Source organism: Ochotona princeps, chromosome 25 (genome assembly GCF_030435755.1).
Source record: "Ochotona princeps isolate mOchPri1 chromosome 25, mOchPri1.hap1, whole genome shotgun sequence".
Lineage (NCBI taxonomy): Eukaryota > Metazoa > Chordata > Mammalia > Lagomorpha > Ochotonidae > Ochotona > Ochotona princeps.
In genome coordinates this window covers 2181704-2208397 of record NC_080856.1, presented here as the reverse complement: position 1 = coordinate 2208397, position 26694 = coordinate 2181704, and the positions used below count along the sequence as shown (strand labels likewise).

Here is a 26694-nt window from a genome sequence, read left to right as displayed (position 1 = left end):
GTCTGTAACATGTTTGTTCTGTCTCAAAGAGAAATAGAAGATTATGCAGTGATACAGTTCTGTGTATTCACCAATGGAAACAACTACTCATTTCTATGTATCTACCTGCTTTCATTCAGTATCATTCATTATCGTGGTTTCTAAATTGATTCTTACATTTTATTTTGCTGGTGTGTTTTAAAGCAGGTACCAGATACTGTGTGTCATTATAGGCACCAGTACTGTACTGTGTAGCTCTTAATAGATTAGGGCTTTAAAGACATAATTGTAAACCAGTCAACCAAATACATATTTTCTTAATTTCACTAAATATTCAGTCTACATTTATGTTTTAAATAGTGTACTGAAAAATACTTTTAATAGCTACTATTTTGAATTTAGAATCTGAAGATCTGGTGTGCTGCAGGTGGTTGGAGCTCTGAAACTATTCGAGTCCCTAGCACTCCCTCTGTACCTTTCATTTCCCTGTGTGAGCAAAACTCAGTCACTTGCTTTTAAAAAGTGAGCCATTTGGTTATTTTCCTTGATTTATTTTTGCATGAATGACACTTCGTAGTTATCTAATGGAGTTTGAAAGAGATTGTTATTAGCCCATTGGATTCTCGCGTTTGGGTTTTAGAGTTAAATGGTGCCATTCCTCCTTGGTGCTCGGATCTCTCATGTAGTCAGCCGCTAGACACCTTCCCCACCACGTGTGTACCTTTTTTCTTTTTTTTAAGATTTATTTTATTTGAAAGGCAGAATTACACAGAGAGGAAAGACAAACAAGTCTTCCATCTGCTGGCTCACTGCTCAAATGGCCAGAGCTGAGCCAGTCTGAAGCTGAGAGCCAGGAGCCTCTTCCACGTCCCCATGCAGGTGCAGGGTCCCAAGAACTTGGGCCGTCCTCGCTGCTCTCAAGCCGTAAGCAGGGAGCTGGACTCAAAGTGGAGCAGCTGGGCATGAGCTAGCGCCCGTCGGGCCTCTGGCTTCACGGACGGAGAATTGGCTTGTTGAGTCACGGCACCAGCCTCGCGTGTGTATCTTTTTTTTCTCTTTAAAGATTTATTTATTTTTATTGAAAAGTCAGATATCCAGAGAGCAGGAGAGACACAGAGGAAGATCTTCCGTCCGATGGCTCACTCCTCAAGTGGCCGCAATGGCTGAAGGTGAACCAATCTGAAGCCAGGAGCCTGGAACCTCTTCCTCCAGGTTTCCCATGCGGTGCAGGGTCCCAAGGCTTTGGGCCGTCCTCGACTGCTTTCCCAGGCCACAAGCAGGGAGCTGGATGGGAAGCGGGGCCACCGGGATTAGAACTGGTGCCCAAATGGGATCCCAGTGCGTTCAAGGCAAGGAATTTAACCGCTATGCTATTGCGCTGGGCCTGTGTGTATCTTTTTTAATAAGACACAAATTAAGTCATGTGTTCATATTGATAAATTCAATTCAAATTCCAAGATTTTTAAAAATCTAATGTCTCATTTTGTCTTTGCAATAATAAAGGCAATATTCAAATCTTTGAGTGCTATTTAAGACTGGTTTCTGTTTTTTTCTGTTTAGAATTTAGTCTGCTATGAGTGGATAGAATTTTTATAAAGCAAATTTAAATTACTAGAAATGCTGCTTCTTCAAATGGTCATATTTTTATATACAGATTTTGTTTTCACATTTCAGGTGTTTTTGCTTTATTTGAAAACAATGCTTTTACGCTAAAAAAAAAAAAAAAAATGTGTGTGACTCCAAGTTAACACTGAGAAGTCTGGCTCTCCCCGTCTTCTGCGGCCCTTGCCTGGGTGGCTGTCCAGCGGCGTGCCGTTGACCTGTGTTTCCTGCTCACGCACGCTGCAGCATGCTCCCCCCCAGGCTGGCTCTGCCTCTCGCCCGTCTCCGACAAAGGCAGCAACCCGTATTTGATATTCTAAGCCTTGCTTTTTCACTCACGTCTTAGCAGTATATAGTGAGGCTTCTTTTTCTTCCTTATTCAACATATTCCTTGGTTGATGAACCCTGGACTGGACATGTTAGGGTTCCTAATGAGTTCGGATGCCAGCTTTCTGTTCTGGAATGTGTTGGTTGATGCCTGATCTGGCCGCTGGGGAACGGGGTGGAATTCCCTGCTTTGCCTTAGGAGCACTAGGGAGTGATCCAGCAAATGGGAGCTTCTCTTTCTCTGTGTTTCTGTCTCTTTTAAATAAATTTAAAACAATACTTTTTTATGGGGTTAATTTTTTAAAAATTGTTTTGAATTCTTTTATCAAAGTGACAACTCCGTTTGTTTTTTGTTTGTTTTCAGAAAAATCGTTGCTTGTATGTATTTGGTGGGCAGCGATCAAAGACTTACTTGAATGATTTCTTTAGCTATGACGTGGACTCTGATCACGTGGACATAATATCTGACGGCACCAAGAAGGACTCCGGGATGGGTAAGGGCATCTCACTGATTTTCCTCGCTCGTGTCTTCGCTGTTTTAAAGGGAAAGCCATATTCCACTTGTCTTCTTTTTAACTATTTTTAACCTTTTTAAAAATCATGTCTGTAGTGGATATAATTCTGAATAAAAGGAAGGAAACGATCAGTTTTCTACTTAAAAACAAGGATTGTTATGACAGGTTTCTTCTGGTAAAAACAGTGTGAGCCTCTAAAGCAGGGCGGACCCCAAGGGGGGGCTTGGTGAGAGCTGGTGTCGCAGGGGGCGTGGTTCCCGCGGGGGCGTGGTTCCCGCAGCTTCTGGCTATCCTCCAGTGCCTTGTTAGGAGCAGAGGCATTCCTGTGCTTGTGTTTCACAAGTTGGTCTTGTACCAGTAGTGTTACTGTTGGCCAGTTTGTGCATATTGACATGGCACAATTATTAATAGAACCCAATTACTCTCAAGTGTCTCGATCATTTATAGCTTCACTCTACATGGCAGTTGCTTTGCCTACGAATATTATAGGAAGAAAAATGGCTTTAAGGACCAGTGGTTTAAAAAACCTTATTTACTCTCTGTCGTATCACCAGCAGTACTCTGTCATATCACCAGCAGTACTCTGTCATATCACCAGCAGTACTCTCTGTCATATCACCAGCAGTACTGTGTCATATCACCAGCAGTACTCTGTCATATCACCAGCAGTACTCTGTCATATCACCAGCAGTACTCTCTGTCGTATCACCAGCAGTACTGTGTCATATCACCAGCAGTACTGTGTCATATCACCAGCAGTACTCTCTGTCGTATCACCAGCAGTACTGTGTCATATCACCAGCAGTACTCTGTCATATCACCAGCAGTACTCTCTGTCGTATCACCAGCAGTACTCTCTGTCGTATCACCAGCAGTACTCTGTCGTATCACCAGCAGTTCTGTCATAACACCAGCAGTACTCTGTCATAACACCAGAAGTACTCTGTCATAGCACCAGAAGTACTCTGTTGTAGCACCAGCAGTACTCTCTGTCGTATCACCAGCAGTACTATGTCATATCACCAGCAGTACTCTGTCATATCACCAACAGTACTCTCTGTCATATCACCAGCAGTACTCTGTCATAACACCAGAAGTACTCTGTCATATCACCAGCAGTACTCTCTGTCATAACACCAGCAGTACTCTGTCATATCACCAGAAGTACTCTGTCCTATCACCAGCAGTACTCTGTCATAACACCAGAAGTACTCTGTCATAGCACCAGAAGTACTCTGTTGTAGCACCAGCAGTACTCTCTGTCATATCACCAACAGTACTCTCTGTCATAACACCAGCAGTACTCTGTCATAACACCAGAAGTACTCTGTCATAGCACCAGAAGTACTCTGTTGTAGCACCAGCAGTACTCTCTGTCATATCACCAACAGTACTCTCTGTCATATCACCAGCAGTACTCTGTCATAACACCAGCAGTACTCTGTCATAACACCAGAAGTACTCTGTCATATCACCAGCAGTACTCTCTGTCATAACACCAGCAGTACTCTGTCATATCACCAGAAGTACTCTGTCATATCACCAGAAGTACTCTGTCATATCACCAGAAGTACTCTGTTGTAGCACCAGCAGTACTCTCTGTCATATCACCAGCAGTACTCTCTCTGTCCCAAGCCATTTGATTCTTGGAAAGTTTGCGCTACACATTTACATGTGTAGTCATAGATCTGAACTTCCATGTTGAAGTTAAGCCCCTGCCCCTCCCATGTCCTGCTAATGCCTGTGGTGCAGACACCAGGGACTGTCGGGCCCGTCTCCTCATCTTAGTGTAAAGTTTCTTTGCAGATCAACCTCTTATTAAAAGTTAGTTCACTAAATGGAAGGAGTGGGTCCCACAACATTATGATCATAATTCAGGATGTCATTTATCCCCTTCTGTTATGACATATTTATGTTCAGCCTTGTCTGGGGTCTGGGAAGTGTTTCCCGGAGCCAAGGGCCCTTAGCAAAGCAGCTGTCACTGGACTTGCTGAAGGCCAGATCGCCACCATCCAAGTTCCCAGAAATACAGTGTTAAAGACCCACCAGAGGAGGTCCTGGGAACCAAGCAGAACGGCACATGGCCGGAACATGCACCTGTCGGCCTCAGCTTCAGTCTATGCTAACCTTTGTTCCAAACCCTGCTGGAAGTCGCGGAGTCGAGCTGCAGCTGCCACGCTGCTTGCTCTGTGGTTTCAGATACCTTCCTGCTCCCGCTGCCTCCAGTGTCAGGGACTGGCTTGCTGCGCCTTGGGTGAGTAGACCCAGATCTGGGGGCTCTACAGCAGCATTGCCACTTATATTCCTTTATTTACTCTCCGTGTGGTCCTAGATTCTTTTGTATTCCTCAGAATTTGGAAGGTCTTCATTATATTCTAGCATTCATTGTTACTGATTTAAGGTCTAATGTCAACTTAATTTTCATTCCCTTGTTAGTAATAGCCCAGTTTTTCCTTTCCTGAGAGGTTTTGGGATTTGGTGGTTTTTTGGTTTTTGTTTATTGTTTTTGTTTTTGTTTTTTATAACATCATTGTGCTACAGCAAATACACCAAGAAATGTATATTTAAATGAGTTTTAGTCTTCTGATCACACTTATAACCAACACCAGAATTAAAATAACAGATATTACTGGTGCCCAGGGGTCCTCACTGTTTTCTCATCTCCATGCTTTCTATTGCCATTTGAAAGGTAGGATTCAATGAAGCAGAAATTTTAGCTGCATATCAAACAAAATGACATCTGCATGCTTTTAAATTCTGTGTTAACTGCCACAAACAAAGTAGATTGCATTTGTCCTTCTGTCATTTAACAGTGATTCCCAGTTGCATCATCTTTTTGCAAACATTAGGGTTTTTTATGGCCAAGGAATATCCCATCACATTTTCCTTATCTGAAAATCATATTTTCCTTATTTGGAAAGTGGTGGGCACCTAGTCAGTATCTTAGCTGTAAGAAACTAATCTGGGATAAGCCTGGGAGTATGAGTAACTCTTTCATGGGCTCATTTAATTTCTTTTGAATATATTCCCAAGAGTAGGATCCTGGAGTCATATGTTAGATCTGCTTTTAGTTTTCTAAGGAATATCCATACAGCTTTCCATGATTGCCAGTGTGCATTCCCGCCCGCTTGTAATGGGATGGCCTTGCCCTGACAGCCTCACCAGCGTTTGTTGGGTCGGTGTTTGGAGGAGAGCTGTTCTCCTAGGCAGATGCTGCTGAGCATCTTGCCATGTCAGTGGGTCGTTTGTATTTCATTCTGTGAAAAATGGTCTTCTTAACTGGATTATTACTTTTGTTATGGAATGTCTTGGGCTCTTGTTGTGTTCTGAACACTAGTGCTTGACCAGGTGCCTACTTTGCACATACTTTACTGCATTCTGTCAGCGGCCCTTCACTTCATGGAGGCGTCTCAGCTTGATAGAATCCCATTTGTTTATTTTTGCTTCTGTTGCCCCTTCACTTTACAAAAATGTCTCGCCTTTCCAAAGAAGTCTTTGCCTGTCCAATTGTCTTGCTACATTTTCCCAATTTTTTTTTTCTGGTGATTTGATGGTTTCAGGTCTTCAGTTTAGGTTCTTGCTACGTTATGAGCAGATCTTTGAAGAGAGAAAACTAATGAAGTAAAAAATCCATGAGAGACACTTTTTGCTGGTGAGATGCTGTGGTGCATCTGCTCCAGGGAATACTATCCAGCTATTTAGAAGAATGAAATTATACTGTTTACAACTAGGTGGTCCCAACTAGAGACCATTATGCATTTCCTTTTCGTCACTCATGTGTTGGTTGCTCAGTGGCGTGTTTTTTTCATGGCGCTGTAATTTGTTGTTGTTATTGTTGTTGTTTTGGCTGTTCTGACTCATACCAGTTGCTGACCTTGTTTCATGACTTCTCAGTTATGGAAATGCATAGTGATGGAGTACTGGGGTCTATCATATACAGATGTGGGGCTACAGTGGAACATGCATCCCTGCTTCCAGATAAAAGATGGATTCCCAATGAAACTGTTGGACATGTGCAGACAATGGGATGCTGGACTGTTTGACATTGTCTGTACCAACAGTGTTGGGGTACACTTAAATGAGAGACTGATAGAATTATGATTCCTTATGAAGGATTACACCATTGTAATAAAATTTTGAACTCAAAAGAAAAATATATTAGAAAAAAGATCAGCACCACCAACAACCTAGTTATCATAGATTTTTAAGTGATTTTTGATTTATCAGCAAACATGTGTTCCACTTTTTTGGCAACATTTAGTTTTTTTCAGTTTGAAAATTGAATAGTTTACTATTAAATTAGGTCTGGCCTAGATAATAAGTGAGTCAGTTGAAGCGTTACACTTTTCTGCCTCATTCCTACTCCTGCCTCACAAAAATGGTTTTGTTGTGTTTTACTCTTTCTGGTGGTTGACGTTCATTTTTTTTTTTTTTCTTTCAAAAAGAAGTTGTGGTGTTCAATTAGTTCATGGTTTCTGGCTGAAGTTGAGAGAGTTGTATTTTTTCAAGGTTGTACTATCATGTCAACGTGTGAATTTTAAGAATAATCCGATTTTAATATCCACAAGTGGTATTTTAGGCACTCGCAACAGAATAGTGGCCAAGCGACTCTGCTCCTGCGGAGTTGGCGTTCTCGGGCAGGGAGGAGGCCGGACACTTGCTCGTGTTTAGCAAACGTGTGCGGTGTTGGAGGCTAAGTGCTGTGAGTGTGAACACAGAACATGACGAGCGTGTGTGGTGTTTTGAAGTGTTAATTCTAACTTGCGGTCTCGTGTTTCTCCTTCACTTTTAGTTCCCATGACAGGGTTCACACAGAGAGCCACAATTGATCCCGAACTGAATGAAATACACGTCCTGTCTGGGCTCAGCAAAGACAAAGAGAAGAGGGAAGAAAACGTCAGGAATTCCTTCTGGATTTATGACATTGTGAGAAACAGCTGGTGAGGAATTCTTGTCTCTCAGTAACATCCATTTGAGATTGTTGGGCTTTTTAAAAGATGAAAGAAACGAGGCTGTTAACTTATGACATTATATACTTACAGGTCAGTACTGAAAAAGAAATATTAATGCCTATATATGGCATGACAGTCATTAAATGAATTTTTCCTTTTAGTTTTTCAGTTAGTTAATGGTTTCTGGTTTGGAGGTGGAGATAATTGTTTTTCAGTCTAGGTTCTTCTATCAGATGTGTAAACCTAAGAACGGTGTTATTAGGTATCCTCAGGTTTGTGTGTGATAAAACGGAGAGGTTTGACTAAAGCCTAGGAAATGCGCTGTTCCCTCTGACCTCGCGAAGCTAGAGCTGCGCGTTGGACTTTGAGAAGCACTGGCCCCGAGACTGCAGCTCTGTGTGGCAGTGTGCTACAGACAGAGACACTGCAGAGAACTTGATTCAGTAATGGAAAGCAACCCTCAGCAACTAAGGACTTGATATCTTCTAGACACTGTCAGAATGAGATGAATCTGCTGTGAGTCTCTTCTGAGTCGGCCTGGTGGCTTCGCCCTTAACCTTGAGTCTGAACCCTCTTGTGTTGCTTGTCCCATGTCACAAGGGGGATCGGTCTGTGGACATTAAAACGAAGTGCAGAACTCAGTCGTAACCATTTGGATTGTTTCAGGGAAGTGACTAGTGTGGGCCTTGCTGGTGATGACTTTAGCATTGTTTTCTAGTGGTGATTCGGTGTGCAGTTGATTGCCTTGCTACGCTTGAATTGACATCGTTACTAGTTTTCTGGGATGGAATTCTTAAACTCAGTGTCTTGCAGGTCTTGTGTATATAAGAATGACCAAGCTGCAAAGGAAAATCCAAGTAAAAGTCTTCAGGAGGAAGAGCCATGTCCAAGATTTGCTCATCAGCTTGTGTACGATGAGCTACACAAGGTATTCTCGTTGCGCTGACCTGGAGCTTCTCATGGCACAGTCTGAAAGAGTCCCCACGTGTGTGTGATTGTTTTCAAGTAGGTTTGAATAAAGAGCTTGTAGTCAGGATGACTTCTTCATTAAAACTCCTTTAAAAGATCAGTATTTTTGCATAGATAATTATTGACATTTTTTCAAAATCAAAAATCAGAATCAACCACTGCTTAGGTTGATCAATGCATGTAACATAACCTGTTGTTTCTATAGTGTATAAGCAGAGGTTGCATGAGTGCAATTTGTTGTTTCAGTTGTAGTTTTAAGAGTGATTTCTTTGAAAGCCACGTTATGGGGGGAGGAAAGAGATCCTCTACCCGCTGTTTAGTACTGCAGTGGCCGCCGCCAGCCTGGTCTGGACCAGGACTTTCTTCCAGAGCTCCTGCATGGGTGCAGGGCCCAAGCCCTTGGGGCGTCCTCTGCTGTTTAACTGGCATTTTAGCAGGGGGCTGGATCACGAGTGGAGGAGCTGGGGCTTGCCCTGGCACCCATATAAGATTGTGGCCAAGTGGCTGTGCCACAGCTTGGGAAAGTACAGCTTGCAACAGCTGTAAAAGTACATTTTTTTTTTCTTAATTTATTGACTTGAGAAGGCAGAGTTACAGAGAGAAAGAATGGGAAGAGAAATGAGAGATCTTCCTTCCATCTGCTGGTTCACTCCCCAAATGGCTACAACAGCCAGAGCTGGGCTGATCTGAAGCTTGGAGCCAGGAACTTCTTCCAGGTCTCCCACATGGGTGCAGGGGCCCAAGCGCTTTGACCATCCTCCACTGCTTTCCCAGTGTTTATTAGCAGGGAGCTGGATTGTTCTTGGGGCAGCCAGGCTCAAACCGGTCCCCATGTGGGCTGCTGGTGCTGCAGGTGGGAGCCTTACCCTCTGCACCACAGCCCCGGCTCTACCAACACCATGCAGGTACATACAGGCGCTGCATAGCGTGGCCTGTACTCCCGTAGCATGCAGGTGTGACTGTCAACATTTGAGAGCGTTGTCTCCTGGAATAATAAGGACCAAGTATAGTACTTTCTGGTTTTGCATTTTTAAAAGTCTTTTTTGTCTTTATTTTTTATTTTTAAGGATTTGTTTGGAGTTCATTTAGCTGACAGCTGGGGCAGCAGAGGGAGGGAGAGGCAGAGATCTGCCGTTCATCTATGGAATAGTAATTTTAGAATTATTTAACAAGTATTCCTGCGCATTTAAATCTGGCATTAGGCTAAAGCAAAAATGAAAACATAAAAACAAGTTCTCCAGTTTGCTGTTGACTCAGTGGTTCAGTTAAACATGTGTGTCAGTTTTGGGTTTTGTTAAGATTTTACTTGTGACTGATTGCCATTTGATTAGCTTGGCGATCCTCATCCTCTGTCATCGTAAGCCGAGTCGGCCTCGGTTAGCGTCTTCCTGGCCCTGCCTCTGTTCTCCGCCCGCCACTGTCCTTGTCATTTTACTGATGGGACTGATTTTAGCATAAAAGGAAGTTACAGCAGTACTTTAAAGCAAAATGGAAACTCAGGAAAAATAAGTGGGCCTAGTGCGGTAACCTAGTGGCTAAATCCTCTTCTTGCAACCACTGGGTTCCCAAATGGGCGCTAGTTCATGTCTTGGCGGCTCCACTTCCCATCCAGCTCTCTGCTTGTGGCCTGGGAAAGCAGCAGAGGACAGCCCAAAGTTTTGGGACCCTGCACCTACATGGGAGACCCAGAAGAGGCTCCTGGCTCATGGCTTTAGACAGCTCAACTCCAGCCATTGCAACCTCTTGGGGAGTGAAAACATCGGATGGAAGATCTTCCTCTCTGTCTCTCCTTCTCTCTGTAAATCTGACTTTCCAATAAAAATAAATAAATCCTTAAAAGAAAAAAAAAAGGAAAATCAAGAGAAGCCTCTAGGAAAAAATGCAGTGATGTTTTTTCCTTTGGAGTATGAGTCTGTCTGACAGAGTGACCGGTGCCCGGTGCTCCCCAGCAGGGTTCACTTGGGCTTCTGTGCTTTTACAATCTGCTTTGTTTTATTCATTGTAGGTTCATTATTTATTTGGTGGGAATCCAGGAAAATCTTGCTCTCCAAAGATGAGATTAGATGACTTCTGGTCGCTGAAGCTGTGTAGGCCTTCAAAGGATTACTTACTGAGACATTGCAAGTTCCTCATTAGAAAACACAGGTAAACATCACTCCATGGACGCTTGGAGTCAAACTGTGAGCCGCTGTTTGTCTTGCCTTGTCTTCTAGACTGCACTTTCTCTCTCCAGAGGCAAGTATTTCAGTTCTTTCTCTCTGTTTATGTTGGAACATTGGGCATTTTTGCAGTTCCGTTACAGGAAATGTTGAACTCATTCGCTGTGTTTTGTGGTCGGTAAGGAAGGGGGGCGTGCTCGTCCCCCTGGCAGTGTGCAGCTTGCTGTGTCCATGCCACCTACATGGCAGTATTTTTGTTTTTAAGATTTTGCTTATTTTTATTGGGAAGGCAGGCATACAGAGAGAAGGAGAGACAGGGAGAAAGATCTTCAGTCCATTGGTTCACTGCCAGAGCTGAGCTAATCCAAAGCCAGGAGGCAGGAATCAGGAGTCTCCTCCGGGTCCCCCACGTGCGTGCAGGGTCCCAAGGCTTTGGGCCGTCCTCCACTGCTTTCCCAGGCCACAAGCAGGGAGCTGGGTGGGAAGTGGAGCAGCTGGAATAGGAACTAGCGCCCGTATGGGATCCCAGCATGCGCGAGGAGATGATTTAGCCACTAGGCTATTGCACCAGGCCCCACATGGTTGTGTTCTCTGTGGATTTTGTTAGAACAGAAAACCTCCTCATGTAGAGTACATTCCACTCCTCGTGGGTTCTGCTAACTCGAAACTTCTTCTTTCCATTCTTTAGATTTGAAGAAAAGGCTCAGCTGGACCCCCTGAGTGCTCTGAAATACTTACAGAACGACCTCTATGTAACTGTGGATCATTCCGATCCTGAGGAGACAAAAGAGGTAAAGGAAGGTGGGACTGCAGAAATGGACTTCAGGAAAATGGAATGTGTCTGGGAATTTGCTTGAGTGTTTTAAGAAAAATGGAGAGAGCGTCTTGCCATAACTAATCTTTAAAAATGGCGCACACCACACGAAGTCCGATTCAACAGGTGCACATTTTAAAATGATCGCACGTGACTCACAGCACCGCAGATCAGGCGACAGGGCAGACGGTGTCTGAGGTGTGGTCACTTTCACCTTGACCGTGAGGCTGGTGCTGATGGGTACCTGCGGCTGTGTCCGTCGGCCTCTCCTTGCTGACCGTGTGTCCTGACGTAACGGCAGACACCGGGCGGCACTTCCACAGCATAGGCTTCTCATGCAGTGAGAGCGCCTTCACATTAACTGTACTTTTAACAATGTAGTGTCTCTTTTCAAGATTGATTTATTTTTCTTGGAAAGGTAGATTTCAGAGAAAAGGAAATACGGAAAGATCTTCTGTCCGCTTGTTCACTCCCCAAGTGCCCATAATGGCTGGAGCTTCGCCGAGCCAAAGCCAGGAACCTGGAGCTTTGTGGGGGTCTCCCACATGGGTGCAGGGCCCCAAGTGTTTGGGCCATCCTCCACTACTTTCCCAGGCCACTGGCAGGAAACTGGTTGAAATGGGGCAGCCGGGACACACATCATCACTCGCATGGGACGCTGGCACTGCAGGCCGAGGGTGGGTGAACGTGCTGTCGTGCTGATTCCAGATGGAAACACCTCTAGTCGAGCCTGTGTGCTCCTGTGCATGGGAATATTACAGCTCCATCCATTGCTCTGAGCAGAGCACAACCATCCACTACTGTCCGAGTCCGCCACCACCCACCTGTGCTTGCTCGAAGTCCATGCGCTCTGCGGGGCGCCGACCCACACTCTGACACGCACTCCACACCCAGGCCAGGCAGGCGCGGCAGGCTTTGCCAGAACAGCCCGCAGCACCTGCCACACGGCCCTTGAAGTCCCAGTCCCTCCCATCAGAGGGTCTTCGGGGAAAAGCAGCTCTGTGGGTCATAGCTCCTGAGTAGTTAGAGTTCTCTTTGCAGTGTTCACTTGATTACCTGTTTAATTAGAATGTTGCTTTCATCCGTACGTGGCGACTGGTCAAGGGGGAGCAGAGCCTTCCTAGGGAACCCGCTGGACCGTGTTGCTCCTGGGCCTCAGGAAATCCTGTCCGTGACGGGCAAGGCAGCACTGTCCTGCAGTTACCCGAAACTTTCCGATGGGTACTGGCTTTCTGATAGCAGGCCCTGAGTGCCCACCAGCTGCCTTTCTGAGTGCTGTAACACTTGCCTAGGTGCGGGGCAGGCAAGGCAGTCGCATCCAGCTGGCACGGCTTTTCCTTGGTAGGAGCAGCAAGTTCATGGGGTAGGGGTAACCAGTGCTTCAGCTGCATGTCACGTGCTGTCAGGCCCTGACTCTGCCCCCAGGGGATGGGGGAAGGCTCAGTCCCTGCCCCTCCCTGCGCCGGGGCAGAGACCAGCTTCTGGTGGCGGTCCCTGGCAAGAGCCTGGCCTGGTGCCGTGCTGTAAACATTTGGGAAGTGAGCAGCAGGTAGGAGACCTCTGTTTCCATCAGTCACTCTGCCTTTCAAAGATCTCACTTCAGTCTGCTGCAGAGGAGCGGTCCATTCCGCTTCTGTTTTAATTAGAGAACTGTATTAAAAACAGACCGAAGAGGAGTGAGGATGAAGGGCGAGAGACTCCTGCAGAAATCTGAGTGAAGAATCGTGTGTCTAGGACTGGGGCCAGAGCGGCGGCATGCTGAGGCCGGCAGGTGCAGGGGCCAGAGCGGCGGCATGCTGAGGCCGGCAGGTGCAGGAGCCAGAGCGGCGGCATGCTGAGGCCGGCAGGTGCAGGAGCCAGAGCGGTGGCATGCTGAGGCCGGCAGGTGCAGGAGCCAGTGCAGTGCGGTTCTGGGAGAGGTTACGTGTAGAGTGTGAACAACAGGAACTGAAGCTTTGGGGCCCAGAAACTGGGAACGGTGGAGCCAAGCTCAGCTGGGACCAACGGTTTGTGGCAGGGATCAGTTTAACTTCGTACGTGTTTGGTTTGAGATGTCTGAGGTTTTGAGGGAACAGCTGGATGAGTTGGTAAGTCTAAAATTTAGGGAAAAGGTCTAATAACACTTGGTGTCTGGCAAAGCAATAGGCCAGTGCGTACCAGTGCGAGTAAAGTAACACTTCGGTTATTTACTCATTCTTCTTTCATAAAGTAAAATTATTTAGTTCATTTATTCATTTGAAAGACACAGTACCTGGCCTGCAGTGATAAGCCTAGTGGCTAAATCCTTGCCTTGCATCTGCTGGGATCCCATTTGGGCGCTGGTTCATATCCCAGCTGTTCCACTTCAGTCCACTCCGTGCTTGTGACCTGGGAAAGCTGTAGAGGACGGCCCAAAGCCTTGGGTCCCCAGAGCCATGAGGGAGATCAGGAAGCAACTCCTGACTGCTAGCTTTGGATCAGCTCAGCTCTGGCTGGTGTGCCCACTTGGGGAGTGAACCAGGAGATGGAAGATCTTTCTCTCTGTATCTCCTCTGTGTATCTACTGCTTTCCAATTAAAAATAATAATAATAATAAAATCTGCCCCTCCGATAAAAATAAATCTTAAAAAAACAGAGCGAAAGACACAATATGATGAAGTCTCCCGACTGCTGGTTCACTCAAGTACATGTAATGGCTGAGACTGGGCCAGCCTGAAGCCAGGATCCAGGAATGCCATGCAGATCTTCCCTGTGCTTGGCAGACACGCTGGTATGCAGAGCATCACCTGCTGATTACAAGGTGTGCATTAGCAGTTAGCTGGGTCAGAAGCTAGATGGATCCAACAGTGTCTTAAGTAAGAATTTATCCCAGAGATAAATGATTAACATTTGAAAATCAGTCAATGTTATTTCGACCACATTTACAAAAGGAAGATAAACCAAGGACCATTCCAATAAAACAAACAAAATTCAAGCCCATTGTTATTTTTAAAAGTTCTTAACAAACTAGCAATTAAAGAACTCTAAATGTTGTAAGACATCAATAAGAACCTTCAGCTAGGGCCACACTTAATGTCGAGCGTTAAACCCTTTGCCCTAAGATTAGGACAAGAAGATCATGGTTTCAGCACCTTTACTAAATATTGTACTGGGAAGACGGTTAGAAACAAACAGCAGATAGGTGGAGAAGGGTAAGTTCATTCCTGTGCATTTACAAATAATAGGAGTGTGTGTGCAGAAAACTCCGTGAGGTCCACAAGGAGAAATGCATTTAGCAAGTGTGTGGAAGAGAAAGCCGATACTAAGCAGTAACAGAAAATAAAAAACTTTTCTTAATTTATTTTTGATGATATTTACATAGTTGATCAGGGTGGGATGGATCAAGGGTTAGGAGAAAGTACATGAGACCATTGTTTCCAGAAACTTCTTTTTCTTCTTTCTGTATCAGGGGACAGGGAGGAGAATAGGGGAGAGCCCACACGCAGCCTCCCAGCCTCCCCAGTACCCAGGGATAGAGGACAGCCACCCACTATCAACCCAGGAAGTAGTTTCCACAGTTCTGAAATGCTGTCAGTCTCCCCGATCCAAGGATGAGGAAATCCTTCCAAGACCCATTGGCTGATGTAGTCCACCTTAGAGTCTCTATTCACCCAGATATTTGCTGTCATCATTTGGCTGGAGTAGTTGTCCAATTTGTTCTGTTCTTCTTCTGCTCAGTACCACATGTCCTCTGCAGGCCCACTGGGCTGCCGTGTTCTCCATGTGCATCTGGGCCTGTCGTCCACTGCTCCGTCTTTTACACTGAGGAGAGTGCCCTGAGCCGCCCAACCTGTGCCCACTGGACCTCTCCCCCTAGGGCTCTTGGACCCAGCATCTACCACGCAGGTGGGGCTCAGGACCCAGGCCCCGCCTGACCCCTACCCATGGGGCTCTTGGACCCAACATCTACCACGCAGGTGGGGCTCAGGACCCAGGCTAGGTGACCTGGGCCCTGCTGGACCCCCTGCCCTCGGGAGTCACGGACCTGGCACCCCCTTTTCCCCACATATCTTTAGAAAGAGAAAGAAGGAAAAATAGAACAGGCTAGGCAACTTTGCTGGCACACGATATAGTTGACACAGATTTGGTGTTAACCAGGTCCAGGATTCCTGGCAGCTGTGTAACATTTGCCTAAGTACAGTGCAGCCTAAGCCATTGCTCACAGCTGGGGTGGTAAACAAACAAAACTTGAAGCATACTGTTTCTGTTAGCAATAGAAATGATGAAATACAGAGGCGGCCATTTGGCGTTAGCTGTTAAGATGCCAGTTGGGATGTGTATGTCCACATCAGGAGTGCTTGTCAAGTCCTGCCTCTTCTTCCGGCCCCACCTTCTTGCTAATGCACACCCTAGATGGGGTCCTGTGACCACATGGATCCTGACCCAGGCTCCTGACTTGGCTTGCCCAGCCTTGGTTTTTTGTTTGTTTGTTTGTTTGTTTGTTTTTGGCAATTGGAAAGTAAACCAACAGATGAAAGATCTCTATCCCTCTTTCCCTGCCTTTTAAAGAAAAGCTCAAGAAGTTTAAAACTTAAAAGTTTCCATGTGTGTTTGTATGCACATAATAGCTACACAGGCACATGTAACAGCTGGCTGAGACGTCTGCAAGGCATTACGTTGTGGCCAGCTTTGGGGCACAGCGAGTGAGATCACTGTGTGTGACACTGACCTTCAGTGTGACTGTCTGAAGTCCCAGCTGCCCCATCTCTAACCCAGCTCCCGGCTGGAGTGCCTGGGGAGCAGTGTTAGAGGCCCCTGTCCCCAGGGCTCCCTGTCAGACTCAGAGCTCCTGGTTCCAGGCTTTGGCCGGCCCATGCCCAGCCCTGTGGGCTCTTGGGGAAAATATCCAGTCGCTCTCTTTATGCCTCTGTTTTCTGAAGAAGTCACAGACTAAAGCCTTGAGAAGTACCAAGTTTGTCTACTTTTAATTCTTCCCTTTAACTTGCCTTTTTCCCAGCATCTTCCTTCTAATCCAGCTCCTTGCTGATAGGCGTAGGAAAACTCTGGAAGACGGGCCAAGCCCTTGGATCCCTGCAAGCTAGATAAAATAAATCTTTTTTAAAAATTGTGTAGAATCAGGGCTAAGTTTGCGGTAGTGCCGACATCCCGTGTGGGCACAGGTTTGTGTCCTGGCTGCTCTACTTCTCATCCAGCTCCCTGCTTGTGCCCTGGGAAAACGATGAAAGATAGCTCAAGTCCTTGGACTCCAGCACTCATGTGGGGACCCAGAAGTGGAAAAAGGAGACTCTCCTGTCTGTAACTGTCTTTGAAATAAAAATATATCTTTTAAAAATGCTGTGTAATTGTATAGTCACAGGAATGGTTTATATGCATCTTTTTTTTCTCAGTTTGACTTACGCAGCAGAGACATCACATGGTTTACAAGAGCAGATATTTACGTTGGGAGTGAATATGTATTATGCTAAAGTTAGTGTGTCCAGAATTTGGAGTCTAGCAGTTGTGCTCAATTTCCCAGATGAATGATTTTCTTCATTATTTTAGTTGTCCTCTTGTTTCTTAAGAAATACATATTTCAATCAATTTTAAAAAGATAATTGCAAGACTTGGTCCAGTAGAAAAGCCAACATATTCTTTGATTTAAATGTGGTGTTTTACTCGCCATTAATTTGGTGAGTAGGCCTAAATAACGTATTTGCTGAGAAATGGTCCCGGTTACAGAGTATTTCCTTCCAGGATAATTAGACAACTGATCCATCCTGTTTCTCTTTTGCAGTTTCAGCTCTTAGCTTCAGCTCTGTTCAAATCCGCTTCTGATTTTACAGCTCTAGGTAAGTGACCTGGTCCAGTCTGTCCAGCTAACTGCTCTCATGCTTAGGAGGTTACTCTTCGGTTTTAAATGAGCCATCAGTGAGCTGCCCACCTAAACAGATGGAGTGGATTTGGAAGTGGCAGGCAATTTCTGCTGCTGTGCCGCAGCCTTGCTGGCCAAGCATCCTCCTTCAAGCCGTTGATGTGTTTGCCGTTGCAGCAGTGGCTGCTCTGTTGAGCAACAGCGTGAATTAAGTCGCACGGTGCAGGGCCCGCAGACTGCGTACTGTGACACTGACACTTGCTGGCTGAATGGGTGTTCTTGTTTGTGTGATGTCAAGAAAATGGTGATGGAGTAGGCAGTGAGGTAAGTGGATTGAGGGCAGAGCAAAGGATTCTCCTTCCTAACAGTGAGGGTTTTATTTGGTATATTGTTTATAATACGTTCCAGTTGAAAACTCGAACGTCTCAGATACATACCTAAGACTTCGCTTGGTAACATTTTCATCTACTTTTTTTTAACTTAAACTCCATTTTAATCAAACTAAAGGAAAGTGACTGCTTGGTTATAATAGGTGTTAACAACTACGTTTATTAAGTATGCTGTTCTGGTTTGCTTGGGTTGCCATAACAAAATGCCGTGGACTGGTGTCTTGGCCAGCAGGCCAGAAGAGCAGTGTGGAGGTGTGACAGCGCTGTCACCTGCTGCCCTGCACCTGTCTGGCTCCTGGCTCCTGTCTTTGGCTCAGCTCAGCTCCAGCTGTTGCGGCCACTTGGGGAGTGAATCAGCAGATGGAAGATCGTTCTGTCTCTCCTTCTCTCTGTAGATTTGACTTTCCAATAAATAAACAAACAGTGTAACCAGAAACGCACAGTAAGGAGACCGTGTAACCGCTGACAATGAGACCCTCGAGGCCCTGGTGGCTTTGCCATGCGCTAGCTTTGACGTGGGAAATGCCATTTTAGCCTCGTTGAGTCCCTGTTTCTTCACATACAGAGATCATCTATTACACATCTATGACAGCTACTTAATAGGGCTAGTTCAGAAATTAAATGAGTTACGACTTGGTAAGTGCTGAGAGCTCATTGTCAGCGGTTATACTGTCTCCTTACTGTGCGTCAAATCTACAGAGAGAAGGAGAGACAGAACGATCTTCCATCTGCTGACTCACTCCCCAAGTGGCCGCAACAGCTGGAGCTGAGCTGATCCAAAGACAGGAGCCAGGAGCCAGATAGGTGCAGGGTCCCAAGGATTTGGGCTGTCTTCTACTTCTTTCCCAGGCCACAGGCCGGGAGCTGGATGGGAAGTGGAACAGCTGGGAAACAAACCGGCGCCCATATGGGATCCCGGCACATGAAAGACAAGGACTTTAACCACTAGGCTTGTGCCAAAAATGCCTACAATTGACTTTTTATCAGTTCCACAAAAAGATTGATTGGGTACACACCACACACACACAGAGACACACACACTCAACAAACATTTCACAAAATGTTAGTTGATGAATCCAGGTGAACAGTATTTGAGTGTTTGCTGTATTATTGCTGAAACTTTTCTGAGTTTGAAGTTGGAAATGGAGGAATTTAGAAAATTCAGAAAACCGTAGCAGAAGAAGTTTCTCACCATTCAGAGATGATGATCTTCACTAATATTTGGAGTATTTCACTGTGTTTACTTCTAACATAGATAGTAGGCCTGGTGAATCTTAACCTTAGTTCAAAGAAATAAACATTTTCTTTTGTATTTGAAACAATAAACTTGTAAGAAACGAAGAGAGAGGTGTTTGCTTCCTGGTGGAGATGCTGCTCTGAAGTGCCTGAGCAAATCTGGCTCCCTGGGAGGCAGCGGATGACAGCTGAGGTGTTTGGCTAGTGAACCACCAGAGGGAAGATCTCTGTCTGTTTGCCTTTTGAGTAAAATAAAAACAAGTAAATAAAAATGTTTTAAAAAATAAAGGAACATGTTGTTTTGGAGGCATTTTTTATGTTCCTTCCAGGAAATTGTTGTCTTTGACAATGTTCCATTATATTCCTGGCCTTTACGGAAGAAAAACAGATTGGGCTTAAAAATGTGTTCTAAATTGAATGACAGTCCAACTTGAAACAGTCTTCACTTCGTATGAGTTACAGTACAGGGAGGTCTTGATGGCTGTGCGTCTGCATCCGATGAGATTCAGTACGGCTCCTACGTCTCAGCCATTCCAGAAAGGAGGAAAGCCATTTCCTTTGTCATCTATGTACCTTATTTGTGCTTAAGAAATGGGACAGCAAGATCAATGTGCCGGCTGCTCTTAGGGATGGGTCGTGTCACCGAGTGTTCCCCTGGCTGGAGTGAACCTGCCTTTCAGAATGTCTGCTTGCTGATGTCTCCCTAGGTGCCAGTGGTCCTCTGCTCTGCCATCTGTGCCTGGCTTAGAAGCTGGGCACAGCACCATAAGTGGGCAGTGGCTCCTGTGTCCTGGACGTGTGGTGTACACGCTGCTGGCTCACGCTCGGCCTTCGTGATTTTTAGACCACTTTCTAAAGACCCCTTTTATTTAGACTTTTTACATTTGTATTATCCAAAAAAATAAGTATAAAAGAAGGGTATAATTTTCTTAGGGATCGCTAGCAGAGGAGAGGGGTCATCTTGCCATTGTGCCAGTGTTGAAGGTGCCCATCCTTTCGGCCCCTTTCATGGGACCTGCACAATAACCCGGAAGTGAACGGGTTAACGGATATACAGCTGAGGACAAAGAAGGGCTCCCAGCCCAGAGGACAGGCCAGTGCACCTGAGCACACAGGCAGGCAGTGCAAGTGGGAACCATCAGAGAACCTGCGCGGGCTTGGGTGTTTTCCGTTGTTCATTGCTGTTGGTTTCTGTGAGCTTTTCTGTGACAGGCTGGGTTTTAAACACAGTGGATGAGTTTCTGTTTTCTCTCTCTTTCACCAGGCTTTTCCGATGTGGATCACACCTATGCTCAGAGAACTCAGCTCTTTGACACCTTAGTCAATTTCTTTCCTGACAGCATGACTCCTCCTAAAGGCAACTTGGTGGACCTCATCACGCTGTAAGGCCGCTTCTGGAGACGCACGCTCAGCAGGAGGCGGTCAGCGGCCAGTCTCGGTGGCGACCTGGGCTGCCCTGGCTGAAGCCCGTGGCAGAGCTGGGAAGGGATCTCCACCCTCCCAAGTTTAATCCTCTTCTCTCCTGCCAGACCGCAACCCCTCCGCCTCATCCTATCCCAAACTAGGCTAATAAAGTGAAATTGGTATACTTTCCATTTAAATACATACATATATTTTTCTTACTTTAACCTTCAAGAATTAATCAATATAAAGGAAAAAACTGGGCGGTCTACCCTCCCCTGACTTTTACACTTTTCCTTTTTTTTAAATTTCGGAAGCTGCGCCCGATTAACTACTCAGTGCTCAAGGATTTTTGGACTTTGTGGTTGGGTTTTTTGGCTAGCTCTCTTTCCTTCCAATTTCACTTTATCTCACATCACACAACTGCTTGTAAATGTGTTGCTCGTTGCCGCATAGACTTCATTCCCAGCAGGTGTGTAGTATTTGCGCCACGGTGGCTGTATGTGAACGTGATGTGCGTGTCAGTGTTGTCGCACATTAAGAACAGGCAGAGTAGAGAGCTCACATTTGCACTCTTTGCTGTAGAACAAACAAAATCCAGGATGGTCCGGGACGCCCAGCTGAGGTCAGTGTAGAATGTTTCTCTAGCGGTGCTTCTCAGAGCGGATCCGAGGTGCCCTCTGGCTCGAAGTCACAGAACCTGTAAGCTGAGAAGCGAGTTTGGAACCTACTCCCGAGCTGGAGAGCTGTGAGGTGTCTAGCCAGCGCGGAGGACAGTGAGCCCATGCTCGTGGGAGACGACCCATGGGCTCGGGTGGAGGCCGCCTTAGCCCACTGCTGGAGTTGACCTCCGTGCACGTTGGCTCCCTACATCAGCTTCTCTGCACTCATGTATTGACAAGTAGTGGTTTGATTTCCACTGGTATGCAGCTGACTGCAGTTCACTTAGTACTTTTTAAATGGAGAAAACTTTTTTCTTTGAATAGGAAGGAGGCCATGACTGTTGATTTTTTGCCACAACTCTAAGGTTCGCTTTTGCACAGAAGATAGAGGTGAGGTGCTGTGGTCTGCAGTTTAGGGAATCCAGCTGGTCTTCACATTTGCCCTGACAGTGTGCTGTCCGCAACTCCTCGCCACCATGCTGTAGCCAGCTCGGCACCCATGGTGGGTGTCTGTCAGGCAGCTCTGCAGACGGAGAGACGCAGGAACTGGAAAGGGAGAGAGGCCTGGCTCTCCGAGAGAAGTGTTTGCCAGTTCTAGCTTGAGCCATTGGCGCTGCAGTCAACGGGGGTTTATTCCACAGGCAGTGCCTGCTGTGTCTGGAGGATCCATAAGGTAACTGCATACGCAGCGTGACCAGCTGATCATCAGTTCAGTAAATACAGTTTACTTACATAACTGTATAGTTCCATAACATGATTCTCCTGGAGTAATGTTCCAGAACCAGAAAATACTAGGCTAACATTGTCGCCAGCTGAGTCTCATTTTGTGAAGATTGGTGCAGATCAGGTTGGCAGGCTGACCTTGACTGACCTTGAAAAGCTCTGGTTCTGCTTCCTGTGAGTTCCGGCACTGTGAAACAGCAACCAGATGAAGCCTGCTGCCCTCTGCCCTCTGCCCTCTGGTCCTCGTGCTTCGTGACCTTTCAGGGGTGCCCCAGACGCACGTTATTGGAAGGAAGCCCAACTCTTGACCGCCATGATTTTGTTTTCCAAATCACATCTTTTTGTTTTAAATATATGCTTTAAATAAATATACGCTTCTTTTAATTTCATCTTCTCTCCTTTTGTTTAGCTAAAATTTTCTCCCTTCATTTTTGGATGGTTTTTTGCCCATTACAATGTTTAAATTGAATGGAATCCTGGGGAACCATTTGGTGTTACCGAGGTGGGATTAACGAGCTGCAGCAGCGTCTGTCCTGTGGGGTTTGATGGGCCCTGCTGGGTTGACTGCAGAGGACGCAGTGCCTGTGTGTCCCTGACCAAGGGGCACTCGGTGAGAAACTGCACATTTCCAAGAATTCTAGAAGTGTACTTACAGATTTAGTACACTGTATTTACATAAACAAGTTATTTTTTAGTTAACTAAGTATATATATAATTTCCTACGTAAGAGTTCTTTGATTTTGGTCCAGATTTGAAGATACTAGCTGATGCTTTAGACACATTGACTGTCAGGACACGGTTGCTTGGTTTAATCCCTAGCTCAACCACTTTCCCGTTTCTTTGTCCCGGGAAATATATTTTTTCAATCAGAAATACAGTAGATCTGATATTTCTTGTGGTGCCTGTGCTGTATGAGGAACGATCTGGTTTGCAAGAGCCTTTGAGTGCATTTGCAATTTATCTTGTGGAGTGACAGAAACCTCACTTGGTTTGATTCGCTCATTGGATTCATTAAAAGCATAGCACTCCACGGTAAAGGGATCCCGACGTGGGTGCCTTCCTGTGAGCCCAAGCTGACAGTGTTAACCTTTGTCAAGGTCATGCTTGAGACTGAAACTGACCCGACCATGTCTAATAAGTAAAAGCTACTAGAAAACAACATCCCTGCATCTTGTCAATTCGGGAGCGTGGTGATTGGTTCAAGTGCTTAAAAACTCTGTTCTTGAGTGAAATACTACTGTGTAAGAACAGTCCCCAGGCCGTGAGCCTCTGCACATTGACCCTCCAAGTGTCACCGGAGAGACCCGTTAATGCTTTCACTTAAAATATAAATTACAAATGAAGACTAGCTCGAGGCACCTAGTCATTTAGTGAGAGGTTGAGAATAACCCAAAAACACTTCAGAAAGAAATCTGTTCCTAATCTGTTTTTGTGAGTTGTATTAAATTCCGTGGTAATCGCATGAGGGATTTGCCATGGAATTGTGCCTAACACTCCAGGGAGTGCACTGCGTGGTTGGGGGTGATGTGACTTCCTGCCAAGTCTCGGCTTCCATTCTGGACAATTCCTGAGCAGGTTACACTTTTCAAAACAGGTAAGAATTGGGGTGCCAGTGATTGCTGTGGGAGGGGAAGGTTACACTGTGTACTCTGCAGAAAGTAAGCTGGTCTTTGTTTTCAAAAATGTGCCTTTCCAACCCTTGTTTGCTTCAAAATCCATGTCTGTCGGCAGTCTTAGGCCATCGTGTAAGCTCTCAAGGGAGTTTTCCGCAAGTCCCTTGTCCTTGATTTAGAATGTGCTGGCTTCCCCAGAAGCAGCTTGTAGTCCCAGAGAAAGGACTGACTGCATCCGCTTGGGGGCGTACTTACAGGTGAAATCTTTGGACTCTTATCTAAAGTATTCTTTGTTTTATTTTAGTCAAGTAACACTTGCGATGTGTTTAAGGCCGTGATGACTTGGTTATTCCAGCTCAGAGGTCCGTCCGCTGAAGGGACAAGTTTTTGGATTGGTTGAAGGAATCAGGAGTCAGCTGGTCTGAGTGATGTTCTCGTCATGGGGCAGGGAGGAAGGACTTGCTAGTGCAATATATTGAATTTTGTTCACCAAGTCTTTATTGCTTTAAATGCTGTTTCAGAGATTTCATTTTATTTTTTGAACCTTCGTTTCCTCCTACTCACCAAATAGTGTGAATTGTTTACCTTGGCTTTCGGACTAGTACTGCATTTTGACTATTACAATCATCGACTATTAGGATTCCTGTAGTGTTGCTTAGAAACACTAACTGCTCTGTTTGAAAAAAAGATCAATCATTCTGGTACAAATATGTTCTACATACTAGCTGTTTATGATACGAATTAGTAAAATTAAAAATATATATTATAGAATTAATAACTTTTAGATATTGCAGTAAAAAATATTTGAATAATGTTTTTATTTGGGAATAGTGATCATTGCTGTGGCAACCTTTTCTTTAAAAAAAAGTTGCACCCACTCCCGTGCAGTGACATCATTGTCCAGATGCCCCGACGCTCCCGTGCAGTGATGTCATTGCCAGATGCCCCATGCTCCCGTGCAGTAACGTCATTGCCAAAGGCCCCGTGCTCCTGTGCAGTGACGTCATTGCCAGATGCCCGATGCTCCCATGCAGTGACGTCATTGCCCAGATGCCCCATGCTCCCGTGCAGTGATGTCACTGCCCAGATGCCCCATGCTCCCGTGCAGTGATGTCATTGCCAGATGCCCCATGCTCCTGTGCAGTGATGTCATTGCCCAGATGCCCCATGCTCCCGTGCAGTGACATCATTGCCAGATGCCCGACACTTCCATGCAGTGATGTCGTTGTCCAGATGCCCTGAGACCTGGGTGGCCGGGCGGGAGCCAGGAACTCAGGGTGGGTCTCGTGAGTGGGTACCATGGAGCCAGCCACTATGGCTGTCACCTGCTGCCTCCTCCAGTCCTCACTGGGAGCTGGCACTCGGACGTTGTGACTGTGTTTTAACCATAAGACAGAGGCCCATCCCTGTGGCAGCTTTAATGGAAGACCCATCTAGATATTCTTTCCTAGCTATGGGAAACATTGTCGAAGAACTGTTGGTGAAGACAGTTTTTATAAGAGAGCTCACAGAATTCGGCATGCCAGCACATGCTTCCATTTGCCTGTAGTCTTTCATGATATTTGTAACCTGTTTTTTTGTCCCCACCTCCTATGAACAGCATTAATTTCCTATTGAATCTGGAATTTGTGTTAAGAATTGATTTTCAGTTCCTGATATAAATATTAGGAATAGCTTCGATTACCATGAAATGGTTGCTATTCATGTTTTTCTTGAATAAGGTAGTGTAGCCTTAAAGATTGTCCCTTCCCCTGAAGACTGTTCATTGAACCCCAATTCCAAATGACCATTCTGACTCCGTCATCCCCAGTCACCGGAAGCTACACTGGTTGTCTCGGGTTACAGAGAGCAGCAGCTCCTGTGGAACCCACCTTCGCCCGTTGTGCTGTCGGGCGGTGTTGAACTTCTGAATGAAGTTTGCTAATATCGCTGCTGTGTTCTCAAGTGTTGCTCTGCTTGCTGGACACAGAGTTTTCCGTGGCTGTTGTCAGGGTGACAGAGTCAACAGTGATTGCAGGGGAGGGTGTTGGACAGGGAAGTAGATCAGTTTTAAGAAAGGACTCAACAAATTATTAAATCTTGTCTTCCTTGTATCACCTGCTGTTCAGAGAGCCTCAGTGAACTGGTTAACATTTTCGTGCAATGTCTGTCTTTGCCTGTCCCAGACGTTTTTACTTGGAAGTATTAAACCTCAGGATCAGAACTAGAGGAGCAAAGGGAGACGGGAGCATTAGGTGTCTGAGCTCTCTGCCATCCAGGTACCAGCCTGAGCAGATCAGTGTTCAGTTTCATTCAGTACTACCGAGCGCCCAGTGCACTGGGAGGAGGAAGCTCGGAGTGGGGTGTGAGCAGAGCTGTGTGCACAGGCAGAGCTGCTCTGGTAGCCAGCCTGGGCACCGTTCTCGTTGGTTAGCAAGTCCCAACAGAGCCGCCTTGGTGTCTGGCAGTGTTGTTTCTTCCGTGGTATGGGATTCCTTTTCTGACCATGTGAGTTATGAAGGGGGTGTTAGGCACAGTGCTTGAGCCACTCTTAGGGATGTTGCACCCCATGTGAGAGCCTGATCCCGCCCTGCTGCTCATTCCAGCTTCTCATTGGTTCCCTGCCTGGGAATCAGCATCCTACAGGGGAGACCTGGAGTCCTGAGCGCCCAGGTTCAGCCCAGCCCTCACACATGGGAGATCTAGTGTCTGTCTACCTGTCACGTATAAATTTAAATAGAAAATTGGAACTTAATGTATGACAGAAACCCATACAGAAATGAATTGATGTTACTAGTTTCCATGCTTTAAATTTAATTGAATGGACTCCCAAAGGTTTCTGTTTGTTTGCTTTGCAGAGAATTATCCTCAGGGCTTGGCACTAGAAGTATTCATTCAGGTTTTTTCTTGAAGTATCTGTGCATCTGTGCAGTAGTTTTGGTAGAGGCGGTCGCCAGCAGGGCTCCTTCGGTCCATCTGTTGCTCCTGTGTGGGGTGGAGTGCGGGGGTGTCCGTTGGGGCCTGGCGTCCGACGCCGCGGTGGCGGGGTGCACGCTGCCGTGCAGTCGCTGGGTTTCCTTCTGGAGCTGAAGGAGGCAACGAGGACAGGATTGTGTAGCTTTACGTTTTTCATGGGAGTTCTGTACACACCAGTTAACTGTGCTCACGGAAGCACCAAATATAAAGTTAGAAGACACGAAAGCCGTTATAAGGCAGATCCCAAATGCAATGGAATACCAAAGGCCAGAAAATATAAGGGTGGGTATGAATGGCCTTCTGATAGGGAAGAAACTTCCAGACGCCAAGTATGTCATCTCCTTGGGATTTTGTTTTTTCCTTTCCTAGAAAATTGATTGTGGCAACTAACCAGTGATCAACAGTTTTCTCCCTTCATCATAGAGCAGTCCATCCGGCAAGATAAATGTAATTTTCTTTCCTAAGCAGTACATTTAGCCTGGGCAAGTGATGTTGTGATTGTTTTTGGTTTGTGTGCAGTGTCTTTTGAAGTGAAGTAAATTAATTAGGTTATGTAGTATTACTTTTA

The 26694-nt window shown here is 45.8% G+C and overlaps 1 protein-coding gene across 2 annotated transcripts in view; it reads left to right on the top strand.

The window, feature by feature from the left end:
• The window catches only part of MKLN1 (muskelin 1), an 82425-nt gene extending 62224 nt beyond the window's left edge, over positions 1-20201 (top strand). For both annotated transcript variants that reach the window (XM_058681404.1, XM_058681405.1), the window contains 7 exons: positions 2273-2402; positions 7216-7363; positions 8189-8303; positions 10350-10489; positions 11192-11294; positions 17070-17124; positions 20037-20201. In XM_058681404.1, the coding sequence (XP_058537387.1) occupies positions 2273-2402; positions 7216-7363; positions 8189-8303; positions 10350-10489; positions 11192-11294; positions 17070-17124; positions 20037-20158 (813 nt within the window). In that variant the 3' untranslated portion in view covers positions 20159-20201. The remainder of the gene's footprint in view (positions 1-2272; positions 2403-7215; positions 7364-8188; positions 8304-10349; positions 10490-11191; positions 11295-17069; positions 17125-20036) is intronic.
• The last annotated feature ends 6493 nt before the right edge of the window (positions 20202-26694 follow it).